General features: G+C 49.8%; 1 protein-coding gene across 5 annotated transcripts in view; it reads right to left on the reverse strand.

Annotated features, from left to right (window-relative positions):
* MAN1C1 (mannosidase alpha class 1C member 1) overlaps positions 1 to 18,899 on the reverse strand; it is a 146,977-nt gene that overhangs the window by 74,999 nt on the left and 53,079 nt on the right. For all 5 annotated transcript variants that reach the window (XM_035019450.1, XM_035019447.1, XM_035019445.1 and 2 more), the window contains exon 2: positions 18,686 to 18,782. In XM_035019450.1, coding sequence (XP_034875341.1) covers positions 18,686 to 18,782 — 97 coding nt within the window. The remainder of the gene's footprint in view (positions 1 to 18,685; positions 18,783 to 18,899) is intronic.

The following is an 18,899-nucleotide window of genomic DNA, read 5'->3' on the forward strand; positions in this document are numbered from 1 at the left end:
ATACATGTCTTTCTCTGATTGACTTATTTCACTCAACATAATACCCTCCAGTTCCATCCACGTCGTTGCAAATGGCAAGATCTCATTCCTTTTGATGGCTGCATAATATTCCATTGTATATATATACCACATCTTCTTTATCCATTCATCTGTCGATGGACATCTTGGCTCTTTCCACAGTTTGGCTATTGTGGACATTGCTGCTATAAACATCGGGGTGCACGTACCCCTTCGGATCCCTACTTTTGTATCTTTGGGGTAAATACCCAGTAGTGCCATTGCTGGATCATATGGTAGCTCTATTTTCAACTTTTTGAGGATGGAATCTGCCTCTTGCTCACAGCATTCTTTTCCCACTGTACTCCCTGTCGAGGGCTCAGGCTGCCTTACGTTGCCCACCTGTCCCCAGAGTGGCCTGTGAGGATTCCCCCCAGCCAGAGCCCAGCTCCCGAGAGGAACCTGCTCTTAGAAGAGCCCACAGGCTGGCCAAGCTTGCTGAGCTGTGCAGAGACACTCCCTTCTTCCCTAACAGGGGCCTCTAGTCGCTTCAACTGCCTGGCTCTGGACGGTTCCCTAGAAGGCACTTCCCAGGGACTGAGAACCACGTCTAGGTCACAGCGGCACCACCAATTCTTCTTTTCCTGTTCCTATTACAGGACTGTGGGTGTGAGGGAATTCTGAGAGGGCAGGCCTCAGGCAAGGCAGGCATGGAGATGCGCGAAAGGAAGTAGGGGACAGGACTCTTACACCACACAGCGGGAGGCTAAGCAGACCTAATGTTTTGTATCAGAAGCTTCTGGGGTCAGAGAGCTTGGGTTCCAATCCTGGCTCTGCAGTGTACCTGCTGCATGATCCTGACCAAGGTATATAACCTCTCCTGGCCTCAGTGTCCTCATCTGTAAAATGGGGATATTTCTGCATAGGATCATTTGTAGGATTCAATAAATAATATATGTAAAGTGCTCAGCAGAGTGGCACGTGGTCAATGCTTGAACATGTTAGCTAGTCCTGTTCTAAAAACTAATCCTAAGAAAACATTAGGACATGTATGTAAAGATTAGTGAGCTGAATTAGGAAATTCATCTTACCAGTGCTTAGAATGGCAAAAAATCAGAAATAACCTAAATGCCTGGTAAAAGAAATAAAAAAAATATATATATAATGTGTGTATATATATATATGTGTGTGAATACACACACACATACATATCGAGTCCATTCATACAACAGAATACCACGTAGCCATTAAATATGACAACATAGGTGTTTCGTGTTTAACAGCTTAAAAAGGTGATCACAAAAACGGAGTGAGAAAAGATCACAAGACAGTGTTTATTGTATGATTCTATTTATGTAAAAATACATATTTATATCTATTTATTTTCATGGGGACGTATCTGGAGAGACGCATGAAACTACGGGATGTCTGGGTGGTGGGACTTCAGGAGCTTTTCTTTCTGGTTCTTGTAATTTCTCATTTCTCTACAATGGGCATGTGTTACGTTTATCGTTTTTGGAAAAAAAGAGATGGAGTAACTGTAAGGGTAGAGAAGGATTTTCACACTCAGGTAGTTCCAGCATGGATAAAGGGATTTGTTCAAACTTCATCACTCTCCAACTAAGAAGAGACACCTGGAATGGCAGCCTTAAGAAGAGGGAAAGTCCCACGTTTCAAGGTTTGGTGTCTGAGAAGAGTAGCTTAAAATGAAAGGGTCTCCAGCAGCCCTTCCCCATCACCCCATCCTGTGGGACACCAGCCTTGACAGGAACAAACCAGACGTGAAACCTGCCTTCCTCTTAGGGAACGCAAAATCGGGGTATCAGAACGACAACAAATTTCTCGCCAAGAGACCCTTCCTGCTGAGATGAGAAAATGCGGGGCACAAATCAGCTCTTCTGGAAGGAGGAGGGACGTTTTCACAGGATCAGCTGCAGGTCAGGGAAAACTGCAAAGTCTAAACGTTTTTCATGTCATAACTTTGTCAGCTGTGCTGAAGTTGACAAGATGCTTACTCAGCACCCCAAGACACGTGCCAAATTGAAGTAGCTGAATGTGTAAGCTATCCTAACTACTGAGATTCTTTAGCAAGCTCGTGCCCAGAGGCCGGCTGCACAGCCCCGCTGCCCTGGGACGGGGGTCTCAGGACAGGAGTCGGATTGATTAAATCACCAGCCCATTCCCAGGACCTGTACTGTGGTCGGTGCCAGTGGTGGATGTGAGGGTCTGTGCCTGCCTTCAGGAAGCAGCTTCTACTGCAGAGCATGTTCTTCAAAGAGGAAAACAGGAATCCAATTGACCTCACAAAGGGAACGTGGGGGATTGGAGGCAGGAAGAAAGATAAAGGGGATGGCTGATCTAGAGACTGTGGTGCCTCTTAGCTGTGGGAGACAGAAAGGGGCTGAGATTTCCTACTTTCCTGGCAGGACTGTACTGGTCAGAGAAGGGAGCTGGGGTATGCGGAAGGGTAAGGAGCAAGGTCAGTGTGTGTGTGTGGGGGGGTGAGGGGTGGGGGGTGGGGGGAGGTTATGCGCCTGGGCATTACAGTGAGCTCCAGCAGGGGAAGGTGGGGATTGGGGATTTGGGACCCAGCAGCGCCCAAGAAGATGGGCCATGTGTGATAATAAAGCTCCTTTGAGGCTTTCTTATTAAAAGCATCCCGGGCGCCTGGGTGGCTCAGTTGGTTAAGTGACTGCCTTCGGCTCAGGTCATGATCCTGGAGTCCCAGAATCGAGTCCCGCATCGGGCTCCCTGCTCGGCAGGGAGTCTGCTTCGTCCTCTGACCCTCCTCCCTCTTATGTGCTTTCTCTCACTGTATGTATGTATGTATGTATGTATGTATGTATGTATGTATGTATGTATGTATGTATAAATAAATAAATAAATAAAGCAAGCAAGCAAGCAAGCAAGCAAGCAAGCATCCCAAATCCTTTCCCTGGCGATGCAGGGATTTGGGGCTGACATACAACCACACTCCCAGCCCCTTCTCAACCACACTTCAGAAACAATTCAAAGTTACACCAAGAATAGCCTGTGTTACCTGAGGGTAGGATTAGCCCCAAGTACTACAGGGCTGGAAGGCACCCCTTTACACAACTGCTCTGCCTGCCATTTGCAAATGCCATGTTCATCAAACATCTGCTGAATGAAAACCCCTAGACATGCTGGTCACTCCCACAGCGGCCCAGGCCCCCGCAGCCCTCCTGTTGAACTGGGGGCCTGCCACATCCGACAGGGTAGGAGCTCACCTACGTGGCAGACTCAACACCCAAGGGGGCTCACTCTCACCAAAGGCATTACATGGGCTAACAGGGCTATGGGCAGGGTACCAACCACTTCAGGAATGACAGACTTAGGCCCAGGAGGGTCCTGTGGATCCTAACCCAGTCTGTGTATCAGAACCATTGACAGATTCTATTTTTAACACAGATCCCTGGGCCAGCTACAGACTACTGAATCAGAATTCCTGGGGATGGAACCTGGAAATCCATGTTTGCAAATGTCCAGTAGGTAGTTTTGATGTCTTCCCCTGCTTAAGAGCCATAACTTGGCCCAAGCTGCTCATTTCATAGATAGTGAGACTATCCCAGGGAGGGGTGGGAAAAATGCTTTGTCCAAGGTTACACAGACAATCACTGTTTCCCTGGACAGCTCTGACAATACTGATGGTAAAGATGATAAGGTGATGATGATGATGGCAGCCTCTACCATTTATTGGTGCTACTCTAAGCCCTGCACATGTATTAACTAATTGAATTCTCACAACCGCTCTATGAAATAGGTACTGTTATTCCTGTTTTTTTCCAGGAGAGGAAACTGTGGCTCAGAGAGGTTAATTCACTTGCCCAAGGTCACACAACTAGGAAATGGAATCAAAGCCCTATGTTCCTATCCAATTGGCAAACCTGCCTCAAATCACCAGGACCCTGACTCAGGGGTTTTGCTCCTCTCCAGTCTGTGGGTTGAGCTGCAGGTTCTGGGATGTTTCTGGGGAATGGTCTCAGCTCAGCTTTGCATGCTGACCTCTGGAGCCTGGGGGAGCCCAGAAGGTATATCTCATTTGCCAAGGGACCTTCTTTTGCATGTATACCCTGGTCTGGGCATGGTTTATGTCTGTGGAGTTCAAGGTCCTTCACATAAAGCCATGCTGTGGGTAGCAAGAAGGACCCACTGCTGGATGTGGGCAATAACAGGAGATACAGCTTTTCCCAGTCCAGCCAGACCCCTGTGACACCCTCTTAGACTCTGGTTAGTGTCAGAGTCACCTGGGGTATCTGGGATTTTGTCCTCCTTGGTTTGGGGAAGATAAGTAACTACATTGGCTTTGCTTTTAATGCAGGGAAGAGGGATGTAATGGACAAAGGCTGAGCAGTGTCAAAAGAAGAATGTCACAGCCTCCTTCTGATGCGGTTTTGGAATACAGGTGAGGTTTGGTGGGGTGGGGTCTGGAACCAACAACCAAGAAAGAATTCTTGAGACATCTTTGGTGCAAAAAGGTGGTTTTAGGGATGCCTGGGTGGCTCAGTTGGTTAAGCGTCTGCCTTTGGCTCAGATCATGATCCTGTGGCCCTAGGATCAAGCCCCACATTGGGCTCCTTGCTCAGCAGGGGAGCTTGCTTCTTCCTCTCCCTCTCCCTCTGCTGCTCCCCCTGCTTGTGTTCTCTCTCTCTGACAAATAAAATCTTTTTTTAAAAAGTGGTTTTATTAGGGGCCCCTGGGTGGCTTGGTTGGTTAAGCATCTGCCTTCAGCTCAGGTCATGATCCTGGGGTTCTGGAATCAAGTCCTGCTTCAGGCTCCTTGCTCAGCGGGGAGCCTGCTTTTCCTTCTCCTCCCTGCTCATTTTCTCTGTCTCTCTCTCTCAAATAAATAAATAAAATCTTTTTTTTTTTTTTAAAGGTGGTTTTATTAAAGCACGGGGACAGGACCCATGGGCAGAAAAAGCTGCTATAGGGTCAAGAGGAATGGCTGACTATATACTTTGGAGCTGGGGGAGGTAAGGAAAAAGGGAAGTTTTCAAAAGAACTTTCATATGCTAAGGAGGACCTACGGGATACAGCAGGCCTTGCTATTATCAAACTAAGGTTGTTTTCCCTCTAGTAAGGCATTAACATTAAGACAGTTGGGAGCTTCCTGGAGGAATGTCACACAGATCCCACCCAGGAGTGGGGGGTGGGGAGGGAGGTTGCAGGGTGTCAGCTTGTGCTTTGTCCTCAGCTAGCCTTCTGCTCCCTCATCACTTCTAATCAATGCACCCACATGGACCCTTCTTTGCCATTCACCTTTACCACTGGAGACCCCCAAAGCACCATCTGGGTCTGTGCCATACCAGGGACGCACAAGGCAGATTACGCAGGAAGTCCTGGCCCACGGGGGGTTCACAGTTCCAGAGGCAGAGGAAACAGGACATGTGGGCTTTGGAGGTAGGCATGCCTGGGTTTGAACGGCCACTCTGGCTCTTGGCAGGCTTGGACAAGTTACTTCTCTCAAAGTCTCAGTGTGCTTGTCATCACAACACCTACTTCAAAGAGGTACCAAGGGGAAGACAGGAAACTCAGGAGAAGGTAGCTGTGCAAGCAGGTGGGCACCTGGGGACATGCCCTCCCCACCCCACACTAACGGAGACAAAGACCCTGAGTTGTTTAGGTGCCAGCTTTCAGGACAACTATGAGAAGGAAGGAATTCTTCCCCCCGAGTCAGAGTGGTAAGCAGGCTTTCGGGACACCCCCCCCCCCCCCCCGGCAAAGGACACAGAAGCAGGGCTGCATTATGACTTTTGTTGGCCCTACCTTCATAAAAAAATATATTTAAAAATGATCTTTTAGGGACGCCTGGGTGGCTCAGTTGGTTAAGCATCTGCCTTCGGCTCAGGTCATGATCTCGGGGTCCTGAGATCGAGTCCTGCTTCAGGCTCCTGGCTCCGCGGAGAGTCTGCTTCTCTCTCTCCTCCCCCCACCAGCTCGTATTCTCTCCGGTATCTCTCTCTCAAATAAATAAATAAAATCTTTAAAAAAAAAAAAAAAGATCTTTTACAATTGCATTTGTATAAAAATGAATATAACCCAGGCTAGATTCATTATTATATTCATTTTTGTCTTCTGATTTTAAGAGAAATGAAAATTACAATACTTCTGTGAGCTGTAGGCACTGTGTCTAATGAAGAAGTCAGCCCTGTACGGGGGCATCTTGGGTGCTGGGTGCTGGATGCTGGGACCAGGTCTTTTCCCTCCAAACCTGCTTCCTCCCACCCCACCCACTGCCCCCACCTCTGTCTCAGCGCCCACGCTCTACCCAGCATGACCTCGTAGGCCTGGCCCATGCTGTTGCCCCCCGTGACAGAGATTTCATTGACGTTTGGCAAAATCTACCCCCTGAGCAACTCTGGCACCCAAGAATCTGCCCCCTCCCATACGACTCTTCTAGGATGCACCAGCTTTGTGATCTGCCAGCAGTGAAATGTGGGGAACTTTATGAGAACTTTTCGAATAGTTTCAGGAACTTGCTGGGCAGCTCTCCTTGGGTACTGTCACCCTCTCCTACACCCGTGTAACTCAGGCATGGGTCCTTCCTGGCAGCACAGGCAGATGGCCTTGGTCTTCTCTCCAAGGAGCTCATGGCATCTTGTTCATTTTGCACCCTCTTCCCCACTCCATCCCCAGCTGGGAGCCTGGTACACAGTGGGTCCTCAATACAAAGTTGCAGAATTGAATTAAAACTTAAATAACCCCAACTCTGCATGTCCCTAACAGCATTATCAGTTACTTGCTGCAAAACAACATCCAGATGCATTTCTGGGCAACTGCTATTTCAGGAACAGTGTTATTTGGGGAGCCGAGCCGTGCTGGCTGGATACGGAGCAGGCCGAGGGCCTCTGCCACGGTGTCTCCCTTCCTCCCTTTCCTAATCATTTGCTTGGCCATCGGCAGGATTGGACAACAGCAATTATCCCCACATGGTCTATTCCCAGAATTCAAAGTTATTGGGGGAGAAAATGCAATTGTGCTTTTATCCAGTCATTAAAAAAACAAAACAAAACAGGAGCTGTGGATTTCAAACTGCCTTTCAGATTTGATGAAAAGAAAAACAAACTTGAGTATTAGCCCTAAATTGTGCTGACAACACACTTCCGGGTCTCTTTGTCCTCCTCCCTGTTCCCTTCAGAAGTTTTCAACAATTCCTATTGATCCCTGCCTGGTTCTCATGCCTGGGGAGAGCATGTCTGTGGAGCAGAAAACTGATCTGCCAGCCTGAGAGGTCCCGGGATGGGGAGGGTGCGGGGGGGGGGGGGGGAGTGACGTCCCTGCTCCCCCAGCCCAGAGGAGCGACCCTTGCTGGGTCCTCACCGGTGACCGTGATGTAGGAAAGACATTATTAGGGTTCGAAGCCGACGGCCAAGAAGGCATTCTTGAGATGTCTTTGGTGCAAAAAGGTGGTTTTATTAAAGCACGGGGACAGGACCCGTGGGGCAGGAAGAGCGGCATGGCAGCGGGGTCAGGAGAAGTGGCCCATTATATGCTTTCAAGTTGGGAGGGGGTCAGGGATAGCGTAAGTCTCTAAGGAATTTTGGAAGCAAGGTTTCTAGGACCTTGAGGGGGCTAGCTATTGTTGGGGAAAGGTCATTTATTACCGTCTAATAAAACCGGAGTCATGAGACCCTTCAGGTGTATATCAGGGGGCCATATGCTTGGGGGGTGATTGCCAACACGTATCTTGGAGGGTTTAGAGATAAAGGAAGTTTCCAGAGGAATTGTTATACGTTAAAATAGACTTACAGGATCCTGGGGCGGGGGCGCGGGGGGGGGGGGGGGGGGGGGCGGGGTGAGACTACCTTTTGACCTTAGCAAAGTATTAACATTGAGGCAGTTAAATCCCTAGAGGAATGTCACCCTGCCTGTGTCAAGGACTTGTCAATGGGCTGTAGGTAGTAAGGAAATTTAATAGTTTTTCTTCTGCCTTTGTTTCCCACATCAACTGGTGCTGCACCTCCTCCCCCATCACTGAGCCCGCTGCCCACTCGGCCACACCAGACCTTCATCAGCCGGTAGCCCAATCACCTACTATTTCAGGACCCAGAAGTCACAGGAGAGTCGGTATGCCAGACGCCCACACTGTATGATGGGGAAACGAGCTCAGAGAGAGAATGGGCCTTGCCCGGGTCACAGAGTAGATCGGTGGCTGAGAAGCAATTAGAAGCCAGGTCTCCTGGATGGGGAGAAAACACCGGGGAGCTACATTCAGGGGACCCCATTTTTAGGCTAGCACTGCTTGTGTACGGTCTCTTACCACACCCCCACCTGCTCTGGCCACACCTGACATCTTTTAGGCCTCGAGGGGCCATGGTCTCGTTCAACGTTTCAAGCCCATCACTCCGAGAATGAATTAAAGAGTCCTCGGTGTGAGCACCTCACTGTACTCGTACTACCTTAGTTGAAACTACAAGTTCATGTATTTGTTTCCCCACTGGCCTGGGAGGTCTACATGGCTGTCTCTCTGTCTTGCTTCCTGCTGCTTCCCTCTGTGTTGAGAATAGTGTCTGGCACACTATCGCCTATGAACAATCGTAGACAAAGAAGTAGTCTCATATGATCCCAGTAACAATCCTATGAGATGCCAACCTCCCCATTCCACAGAAGAGAAAACTGAGGCTCAGAAAAGAGCCCTGTCCATTGTGACCCCTGCCCATTGAGTTGGGAGAGTCAGGATTTGGAGAATCCAAGTCTTCTGACCCCAGGTCAACATTTTCTTTATTACGACCCCCTTCCTGGCATAACAACCGAGCTAAAAAAGCTCCAGTTCGCACCATTTTGGACCTGTGTGTTACAGCTGTGGTGGGCTGGGGAGTAGAGAGGTCACCCCAATAGCACTGGAAGACAGCGTGGGGAGGGGGTAATGAAGGAAGACTTTGCTTATCATTCCTTCTGCTACAAGGAGCACTTGAGGCAGGCAGCCAGCCTGGGATCCCCAATTCACTCCTAGGTTGAGGCAGGAAGAACAGGGACCCTTCCAGACCAGGGCTCAGCAGGCAGTGCAGGGTAGCTCTGCTCCAGGGAGCACATGCCTGGGAAGTTTGGGCTTTGAACAAAGGGCGTGGCATCTTTTTTTTTAGGATTTTATTTATTGATTTGAGAGAGAGAGGGAGAGAGAGAGCATGAGCAGGGGGGGAGCAGCAGAGGGAGAGGGAGAAGCAGACTCCCCGCTGAGCAGGGAGCCCAACGTGGGGCTCCATCCCAGGACCCTGGGATTATGACCTTAGCCGAAGGCAGATGCTCAACTGACTGAGCCATCCAGGCAACCCCGGTGCAGCATCTTGATTAAGAGGTAAATACTCAGCAGGAGGCGAAAATTAAGTATACTGACAACAACAAGCATTGGCGAGGATAATGGAGTGACTAGAACTCTCACACATGGCTGGTGTGACTACTGATCCATTTATCCACTTTGCAAAACCGGCAGCATCCAATTAAAGCTCAACATGCTAATACGGTATGACCCAGCAATTCAAATCCTGGGTAGAGCCCAACATAAGTGACTGCTTGTTTCCACCAAAAAGCATGTACAAAAGCATTTATAACCCTCAAATACTCCTGATGGGAACGTAAAATGGTGTAGCCACTGTGCAAAACAGTCTGGCAGCTCCTCATAAGTTTATACACAGACTTACCATGTGATCCGGCAAGTCTCCTCCTAGACAGATACCCAAGAGAAATGAAAACCCACGTCCACCCAAAAACGTGCACATGAATGTTCATAGCAGCATTATTCAGAATAGCCCAAAAATAAAAAATAAAAAGTAGACACAATCCAAATGTCCATCAACTGCTAAAAGGATAAATAAAATATGGTCTACTCACACGATGGGATATTATTTGGCAGTAGGGGAAATGAGGAACCGGTACATGCCACCGTGTGGATGATTGGCGAAAAATGAGGCCCAGTGAAAGAAGTCAGTCACAAGAGACCAGATATCATATGATCCCTTTCATATGAAATGTCCAGAATAGGCAAATCTATGTAGGGAAAGAAAGTAGATTAGTGGTTGCCAAGGGATGGCAGGGGAGGGGGAGCTGGAGAGAGTGATTGCTGATGGGTATGGGGTTTGCTTACAGTTGCCATGAACTGGAAACAAAAATGTCCAACAACAGAATGGTGGGTAAACTTGCAAAGGAGTGAACTACTACTGTTTATGATATAATTATGAGTGCAAAGCAGCAAACCATGAAAGAGTATAGATAGTCTGGTGTGAAATTTTAAAGCAGACAAAACTAATCTAAGACAACAGAAGTCAGAATAGCGGCAACTCCTGGGGGCCGCTGACTGGGAGGGGCCCGAGGGGACCTTGTGGGGTACGGGACGTGCTACCTTGATCTGCAGTGTAGTTACGGGCTGTACCCGTATGTAAAACTCACTGGGATTGTGCCTTCTACTGTATGTAAGGTGTAAGTCCCATCTCAGTGTTTAAAAAGGAATTTAAAAAAAAGAAAGAGGCTCAAGTGAAAAGACCAAGGCTCAAGTCCTGGCTGTCAGGCCTTTGTGAGAGTCCCTGTCCCTCGGCGTGCCTCGTTCTCCATCCTCCAGACATCGGACCAGATGGTTTCAAAGAATCCAACTGGCACTGACAGTCTGAGATTCTGCGAATTCACATACCTATTTGTCACTGAGTTTGTTGGGAAATTTGGCAAGTGCTTGCCATCAATGTGGTGTGAAGAAAAAGGGGGCTGGCTGGCTGCTGTGGGCTCAGCCTTGTTTCCAAGGAAGGCAAGGTCTTTGGAAAGTGGGTGGGAACACCCCGCCTCCGGGAGGGAATGTCACTTTCAATGTGAATCATCTTAGGCATCCAGCAACTTGCTCTGGGAATAGATACCCTGACTCACTTCTCCCTGACAGGAGCAAGACTTGCTACTAAAATTTCAGATTTCAAGAGAACCAGCACAGCCCAAATAGCCTCTCAGAGGCGGAAAAAAAAAAAAGAAGAAGAAATCAGCCTAGTAACCAACCAGGAATCACAGAGGGGATGGGCGTCTTTGTACTGAAGACCCGACGAGGCCCAAAGGAGGCCGCCGGCTCACATGGCTGCTGGCGCCAGGGCTGGGACGGGGACCCGAGGCTCCTGACCTCGAGTTTTCTTTTTACAACAACCTGCTACTATAGTTTTTAGAGAAATAAATTATGCTCTGTGTTGGTGGGAAGCTTTTTAAACAAAAAGGAAAAGAAAACAGCCAAGATGCATCTTAATTAGAAAGTGCTTGGGAAAAAAATCTTTGAGGGAGGAGGGTGCAGAGAGCACCATGCCATGAATGGTCTGCAGCATAAGAGAGCGAAAATCCAGCAGGCTACTTCAGAGGTGAGCGTTCTGCTCCGATAACTACCCAGTGTGACCTGAGGGACTTTCTGGTCTTTAGGAGGTGGCGGCGAAATCACGGATGTGTCATTCAAGGCCACACGGAGACGCCCCCCCCACAGGACCGCAGCATCTGACCGGCAGCTGCCAGTTCTGCCTGTCCTTCACGTGTGGGGTTAATATTTTCATCCCATTACCCTCCTTGTGCTAAAAAGCCCATCTGCCAGTGACCAGCGCTTCTAATCCATCTCCTCTGCACTTTGACAGGCCCCAGCCTCCGGATGGAGCAGCCACGGCTCCCAAAACATGTGACTCCCCGGAAGGTTTGCTCGCTGCCCTTACGCCTGACCCGTTCTATGCAAGGAATTGCAACATCACTACTTCCGACGCAGATGACAGCCCTTTCTCAAAACAAACTCAAAGCCTGGGTCAGGAATGTGCACCACAGCCTGCTAAGAATCAGTGAGCAACATGGCCTGACAATGATTTTCCAAGAACTATGGATGGATACTGGGTGTTTTTGCGTTTCAGAAGAAAAAAAAACCAAACTCATAAAAGCGGATATGGTATTTTCAGCCAGATAAGTCAACGTGTTCTGCTACCCAATAGCAGGGGAGGGGGACTGGGAAGGGTGTACATGCATGCCAGGCAGGGTACTGGGGTGACGTAACCCTGCCCCCACCTTCACAGGTGAGTAAACTGAGGTTCAGAGAATTTTGTGACTTGCCCAATTTCATTCAGTTGGTAAGTGCTGAGGATTTGAATCCAGGCGTACCTCTAACATCAAAATGCTGCCTCCCAGAAACGAGCTCAGAGATCCGTGGAAACAACATGGAGTTCTGCGGAAAACTGCAGAAGCAGGTGGTTTTCGCAAACGGTCTCTCTGGCAAAGTGTGCAGTTCCCTAGGCAGCCATGCTGGTAGAGTAACTCTCACCCCCACAGAAAGATCCAGTGAGACTGGGGTGTATGTGTAGAAGACTGTGAGCATTTTGCAGAAGGCACTACTAAGTCACACGCCAAAAAGCAATTGTAAAAGTGACATCTTGGGACCTGGATTTATTCCCTCTTCAACATCATATTTGCTGCGTTTACAAGGCAAAGATGATTTTTCTCTCTGCCAAGGCCGAACATTCCCAGCCTGTGATCTGAAAATCATGCTGTGTTCATTTTGCCTCTTAACTCACCCAAGGCCATAAATCATCCCTGGAAATGGGGATTTGGTTGGCAGTTCTATCGGGGACTCACAAGGCAGAGGCGGAATCCAATTTGGGGCTCTCACAGTCGTCCTGAGCCGGCTAGGTGACGCGAGCATCACCATGCTCCACAGAGAAGACCCCCGAGCAGCAGATCTGCTGACTGAGCAGGACCCTTGCTCTTACAGGGTTAATCTGCTGACTCTAAATGCACTTTGTGACAGAGGAGGAGGTCAAGGTGGCTGAAGAGAATGAGAGGAAGAGAGCAAAGCAGGATCCAGCCCTTCCCAGCCAAACCTAGGACAAAGGGCTAAGGGAAAACAGGGCAGGCAGAGACTGCAGCAGGCAATTCATTCATTCCAAAATATTTATTGAGAGCCCACTATGTGTTATGTGACAGGCACTGTTTCTTTCCTTGTAATATAATTATTTTCCCAAGTATTTTTTTAACAAAAAGAATAATAATGGCAGCAACTTACCGTTAACAAGTATACATGGACGGGAACGTGTAGGCAGGTGCTGCACGTGAACTTTATCCAATCTCCACAACTGCTGGGTGAAGGAGGTATTATCCTCATTGTACAGATGGAGAAAATGAGGTGCAGAGAGATTAGGAAACTTGCCTACAGTCACATGACTCGGAAGTGGCAGAGCCAGGATTCAAACTCAGGCAGCCATGGTTCTCAAAGCCATACTACCCTCGACTCATTGTGCTGACGGCCAAAGGCATGCTTTGCAATCCTGTGTTTTTGGGTTATTGGGCTATGCTGGGAGAAAAGAGAAACATCTGAACCTTTTTTCCAAGCCCTGAATACTCAGCTGATGTCCGCTAACTAGTGATGTGTGGAGATGGGTGGCTGCAGACCCTGGCCATGAAGTGCGTGTCCTCCCCAGCTCCCATCAGGGCAGGGGAATAGAAGATGCAGGCTCACCAACCCTGAGACCATCCCTCTGCCCTGTTCCCTTCTCTGTGGCCACCATATGTGGTCACTGGGGGACAGGGCAGCACAGTGGCTTATGGACTGGGTTTTGGAGTTTGACAGCCTTGTAATCAAGTCTCTGCCTGATAACTGTGTGACTAAACAAGTCCTAAAACTCGCCTAGCCTCAGTGTCCTCATCTGTGAAATGGGGATAAAATGGGTGATATATTCCTTACAAGGGCTGTGAGTAGGACACAAGCGAATGTAGCTACAGTGGCTGGTGTGATGCATGTGCAGGAAGCAGGTGGGCTCTTTGCCCCCAAATCATACACCTCCTGATAGTCTGCTACTAAAGCTCTGCAAATTTCTAGTTCTTGGTGGTGATCTGGCCATGACGATAGGCCTGCATTTCAACAATCTGGCCTTGGTCAGTTTAGCTAATCTCAGAGTGGGTGGTGCAAAGAGCAGGGGGCTGGGACTCAGACCACCAGAGTCCAAGTCCCCAGTCCTGTAATTAATGTGCTGTGTCACCTTGGGCAAGTCCCCTCCCCTCTCTGACCTTGGTCCACCTCCCCCCACCCCCCGCCCCGCCTGACTCAGATGAAGGAGTGGGATTTGCCTTCAAAGGGCCTCTCTGGTGGCACCCTCCCAGGACTCTGTGCCCATGCTGACTTTCCCTCCTGCTAAGAGAAGATGAAGTTAGCATGGCTCACTCTGGCTTCTTGGTGAGGATTAATGCTCGTTAAGTGCTTCAGGGCTGGAAGCTGACACCAGTGCAAGGTGTCACTTACCACCTGCCCGGAAACTCTTATCCTGGCGGGAGGCTGATTTATTCCATGGCCTTGAACCTTAACCGTCCACTGCCTAAAAATTCCTCTGTAAGCTGCTTAAATGAGGGAGTGAACAGGACACTGCCTGCCGGTGGGCTGCCCACCCACGAGCTCTGCCATGGGCACTCCAGGGCTGGGGAAACAGGGCAGGAGGGGTCAGGGCTTGGAAAGCCCTGGAGCCCTCCGGCGGGTCCCGGGGTCCAGGGGTCTTGGACACACTCAACATGGGCGAGGCCCACACTGTCCTAAGAGCCTTACGTCATCCTCATAGCAGCTGACTTTAAGAATGCCAGACGTGAATAGGTGAATATGAGCGCTTCTCATGTCTTAACTCATGTAGTTCTCCAAACAGTCCTGTGAGCAGGCAGTATTGTGGTCCCAACTTTACAGCTGGGACCCCGAGGCCCCGAAAGGTTAGGAAACTTGCCCAGGTTCACACAGCTAAGAAGTGGCACAGCAGCACGCAAATGCAAGCCATCTGGCCCCTGAGTCCACGCTCCTCGGCCGGCTTATTTACTGTCCTCCCAAGTCCCAGCAGCAGCCCTTCCTACAGGTAAGGAAGCTGGCCTTTGTGTACCGAGCCACTGCGCTTTGTGGTATTGCGTCACGGCTGTCTCCTCTCCTCCCCCCACCGCCGCCCCCGAATGCGTTCTTCAAGTGGCAGACTTGCCCCTGGGACTTACTAGTGATCAGAACGCTGCCATCGAGTGCCCGCTCTGGGCCTGGCTCCAGGCGAGGCCTTTGTCCACCTCCAGTCTGTCACCACGGGCCCCGCCCCACCCCGCAGTCTGAGGCCACATAGCTACGAAGTGGCAACACGGAGGTTCTCCTCAGGCCTGCTTAGATCCAAAGTCCACACTCTGGGGAGCCTGGGTGGCTCAGTTGGTTAAGCGACTGCCTTCGGCTCAAGTCATGATCCTGGAGTGTCGCATCGGGCTCCCTGCTCAGCGGGTAGTCTGCTTCTCCCTCTCCCACTCCCCCTCTTGTGCTCTCTCACTCTCTCTCTCTCAAATAAATAAATAAAATCTTTAAAAAAACAAAAAACAAAACAAAGTCCACACTCTGCCCACCACCTGGCTGGACGCTAACAGGGACATTTGAGCGACGTCTCAGAGGAAGGGGGACAAGGCAGGCATCTGCCATGGCCTGGGCCACAAGGCAAGGAGCAGGCTGTGGCCTTGCTCACAGCCCTGGGCTCTTGGGAACATTTTCTGACAGGGTCTGCTGAGCCAGAGGTTATGAAAAAGGAAGGCACTTTGACTCTGAATCGTTAAGGATACAAAAACTGGCTTGAGATACACCTCACTCGGCAGTCTTGCTCCCAGAGTGAGAACGGATTCAAGAAGGGGTGCATGGGCAGCTGGGAAGGGAATTCAATTTGGTGAAATGCCGCACAGGAGACCAGGCTCGGCACCTGATGTTCTCACTGCAAAGCCAGGCACCAGTATGAACTTGTGGCTCTCCCCTGTATGCAGCCCTCTGGGCCCTGCAGGCTCAGGCAGGGGGTTGCAAAAGCCCATGTCCAAACAGCTCAGTCTGGTGGGGCAGGGGGGGCACTGATGTCACCTGGCCTTCCCAGCAGGGCTCAGTTTACAGTGAAGTCACTGAGGATGGCAGCAGCTGGAGCCCGGCCATATGCCACCTAGCAGCCCACATGAGTCTGGAAAAAGAAGGGGGAGGGTGTCAAGCAGCTTAACTCAGGCCAGTTCACCTCCTTCTATCTTCGGGAATAGTCTGGCTAAGCCCCTCATGGATCCACCCCAAACTAGAACCTCCTCCTCTGGGTGCATTCCCATAAGCCTCTATCTCATAAGACACATTTGTAGGTAACCACGGTCATAGCCACTACCTATTAAGCAGGTTCTGTGTGTCAGGCAGGCCCTAGGCTGGGGGTCTGATGTTTTAAATTAGTACCACTGCGCACAAAAACTCAGGCTCCCAGAGAAATGATTTGCCTAAGGTCACACAGCCGGGAAGTACATAAGCATTTGTTGAGTGAAAGAGAAAACCGAGACAAGCTCTCCCTGCCCAGTTCCCCGGGTCCCTGCACATCCTCCCTTCCCAGGGGCCAGCCGCCCACTGCGACCTCTTTCCTGGCTGCAGAGGAAAGATGCTGTCTCACTGCTGGGACTGTTGCAGGCACTGGATGATGGGCACCCAAGGGAGTAGCTGCTCTGGGAGACAGACACCCAGGGGACCTCAGGACTTCCCATGGGCTCACCTGGGCAACTGCTGACTGCATGTATTATACTGTAAATTGTAAATCACTCACACATGCTTGGCCCTCTGCGTGTTCATACGTACTCTCACAGCAGTCCAGTATGAAGGACAAATGAGCAGGCGGCCATAGAAGTTAAGTGACTCAGACTTGGCCACACAGATAACTCAGGACAGAGTGAGGACTTGCACCCAGGTCTTCTGACTCAAGGTCCAAGTTTCTTTCCATCATTCTAGCTGCCCACTTTCTCCATCGGGTCTGGTGATTGCAAAGGGACTGAAGAGTTGAGATGCAAAGGACAGCCCTGAGGAATTTTACACAATGGGACTTGGCTTAGCCCAATCCTACTTACAATGCTCCCCACGGTGCTCCCTCTGTCCCCGTGGATGGTCTGAGCAACAGCTATGCCCATGCTGTGCAGTTTCATAAATCAGCTCCCCCGACTTCCACCAATTCCCTGAATATTTGCAAACTGTTAGAAGGAGGGGGAAGCCTCTGTGCTTCCATCCCGGATTTACACTAGTAGCCAAAGCTCCAAAGACTGCGGTGAGACCCACACTGGCCCCCTTTCCCCAGGTCTGATGAGGGACGTTGGGGAATGTCTGTGTTCCAAGACACAGAAAACAGTCAGGCTCCTGGACAGAAATCCACACATTTCATATTTGAGGTTAAAGAAACATCTGTCTTCCTCTCTTCTGATTCAGGAGTCCTCCCTAAGAATCTATCCTAAGACAACATTTTATACACAAAGATGACAACTGCTGAATTATTTTTAATAACAAAAAATTGGAAACGACTTCTGTCCAACATTAGCAGGATGGTTAAATGAATTATGGCACATTCATGCAATAATTGCAACCATTAAAAACATTCTTTATGACAAAATTTGAGTAAGTTAGGGAAACACTTATGATGTAACATTAAGCCAGAGAGAGAGAGAGAGAGAGAAAGGACATAAAATTATATATCGAGGGGAAAAAAGCAGAGAAGATTGGAAGGAAATGAACAAGATTCAACAGAGGCTGCATCTATGTGGCAGAATGAGTTATTTTTTGTCTGTTTTCCACTTTTTTCAGAAAAATGAAAGAAGCTACCCAAATTCCCTCTCTCTCACACACACACACACACATACACACACACCCACACACACCCACACACCCACCCAAGGGGAGTGAGTTATCTGAACATCCAGAAAGGATGTGATGCTGACTGGTTAGAGGGAGGAAGGCAGGTCCCGTGTCCCTCTTCCCATAACAGAAGCACTTCCCACAAGACCATACATGTGGGGGCCATCCCTTTAAATCTGCCTTGAAGATTTTCCTGGGAATTTTCATCTGGCTTGGTTCTTTGGTTCTGGACCTCAGGAGCCTGTGTCTCTAAGGAGTGAGGAACATAGCGGGTGAATTTCTGTCTCCAGCCCCGGACAGCTCCTGTCTCTCAAGGAGGAAGCAAGCCAGGCCGCCTCCAGCATCTTTTCTGGAGAAAGGCCTGCAGAGAGGAGAGCTGGCGACTTGGGAGGGTGTTAAATTTGGAATGTGAGGCCGTGCCCACAATAAGGCACTCTGCAGACTCTCCAGCTGAGGGAGGCTTTCGAGTTAGGAGAACCCGTGGCTGGAAAGGGAAGAGACATGAGCAAGTGAGGCGGCAGGTCACACAGGAGCTGCAGACACGTGGCAGCACCCATGCCGCTCCCTGATGAGCGACAGTTCTGTCCGTCCACCAGCTGAGCATGCAAGATGCATCCACAGGACCCTAAAGGCGGCGCACGCGCCCACCTCATCAGAAACGTGTTCCGTTTCTCCACGAACTCACCCGAGATCGTCTAAGAGCTATGCTTGGGGGAGTGGATTTAAACCCAGTCCTCTGTGTCCTTCAGAACTCCAAACCTGCTCCTTGGAAACAGGTCTCTGTTCCTCACCATCCCCAGTCACATGTCCAAGTGCGTTTGCTCTAAAACACAGATGCTAAGTGCGTACAAAGAGTGTAAAGTGAGAGGGAAGCGTGTTGGCTTCCCCAAATCTAGAAGGCTCAGAAGCCTCAACAGCCCAGAAGGAAGTCAGACTCGGGAGCCCCCCGGGTATGGGGAAATAGGGACACAACTCAGTGGCGGGGGGGCAGGGGGAGAAGAGCCAAAACTGAATTCCACTCAGCCACCAGAGGGGCAGCGGGTCTCCCCAACACCAACTCACCAAACATGTTGCCCTCATAGCCGTCTTTTGTGAGTGGCCGGAGCTCGTTTTTCCCCATTGCATAAAGCTTGTAGCTCCGCCAGGCGAACTGCATCATCTGCAAGAGAAAGCAGGAAACAGAACCTGAGCATGGCAATTCCCAACCACGTGCACTGGCCACCTGGCTTTGCCCTCTGCAACAGGATTGGAAACCACATTTAAAAAATAGTCTTCC

This window comes from Mirounga leonina, unplaced genomic scaffold (assembly GCF_011800145.1).
Source record: "Mirounga leonina isolate KUSES-001 unplaced genomic scaffold, KU_Mleo_1.0 Mir_173, whole genome shotgun sequence".
NCBI classification, from domain to species: Eukaryota; Metazoa; Chordata; class Mammalia; order Carnivora; family Phocidae; genus Mirounga; species Mirounga leonina.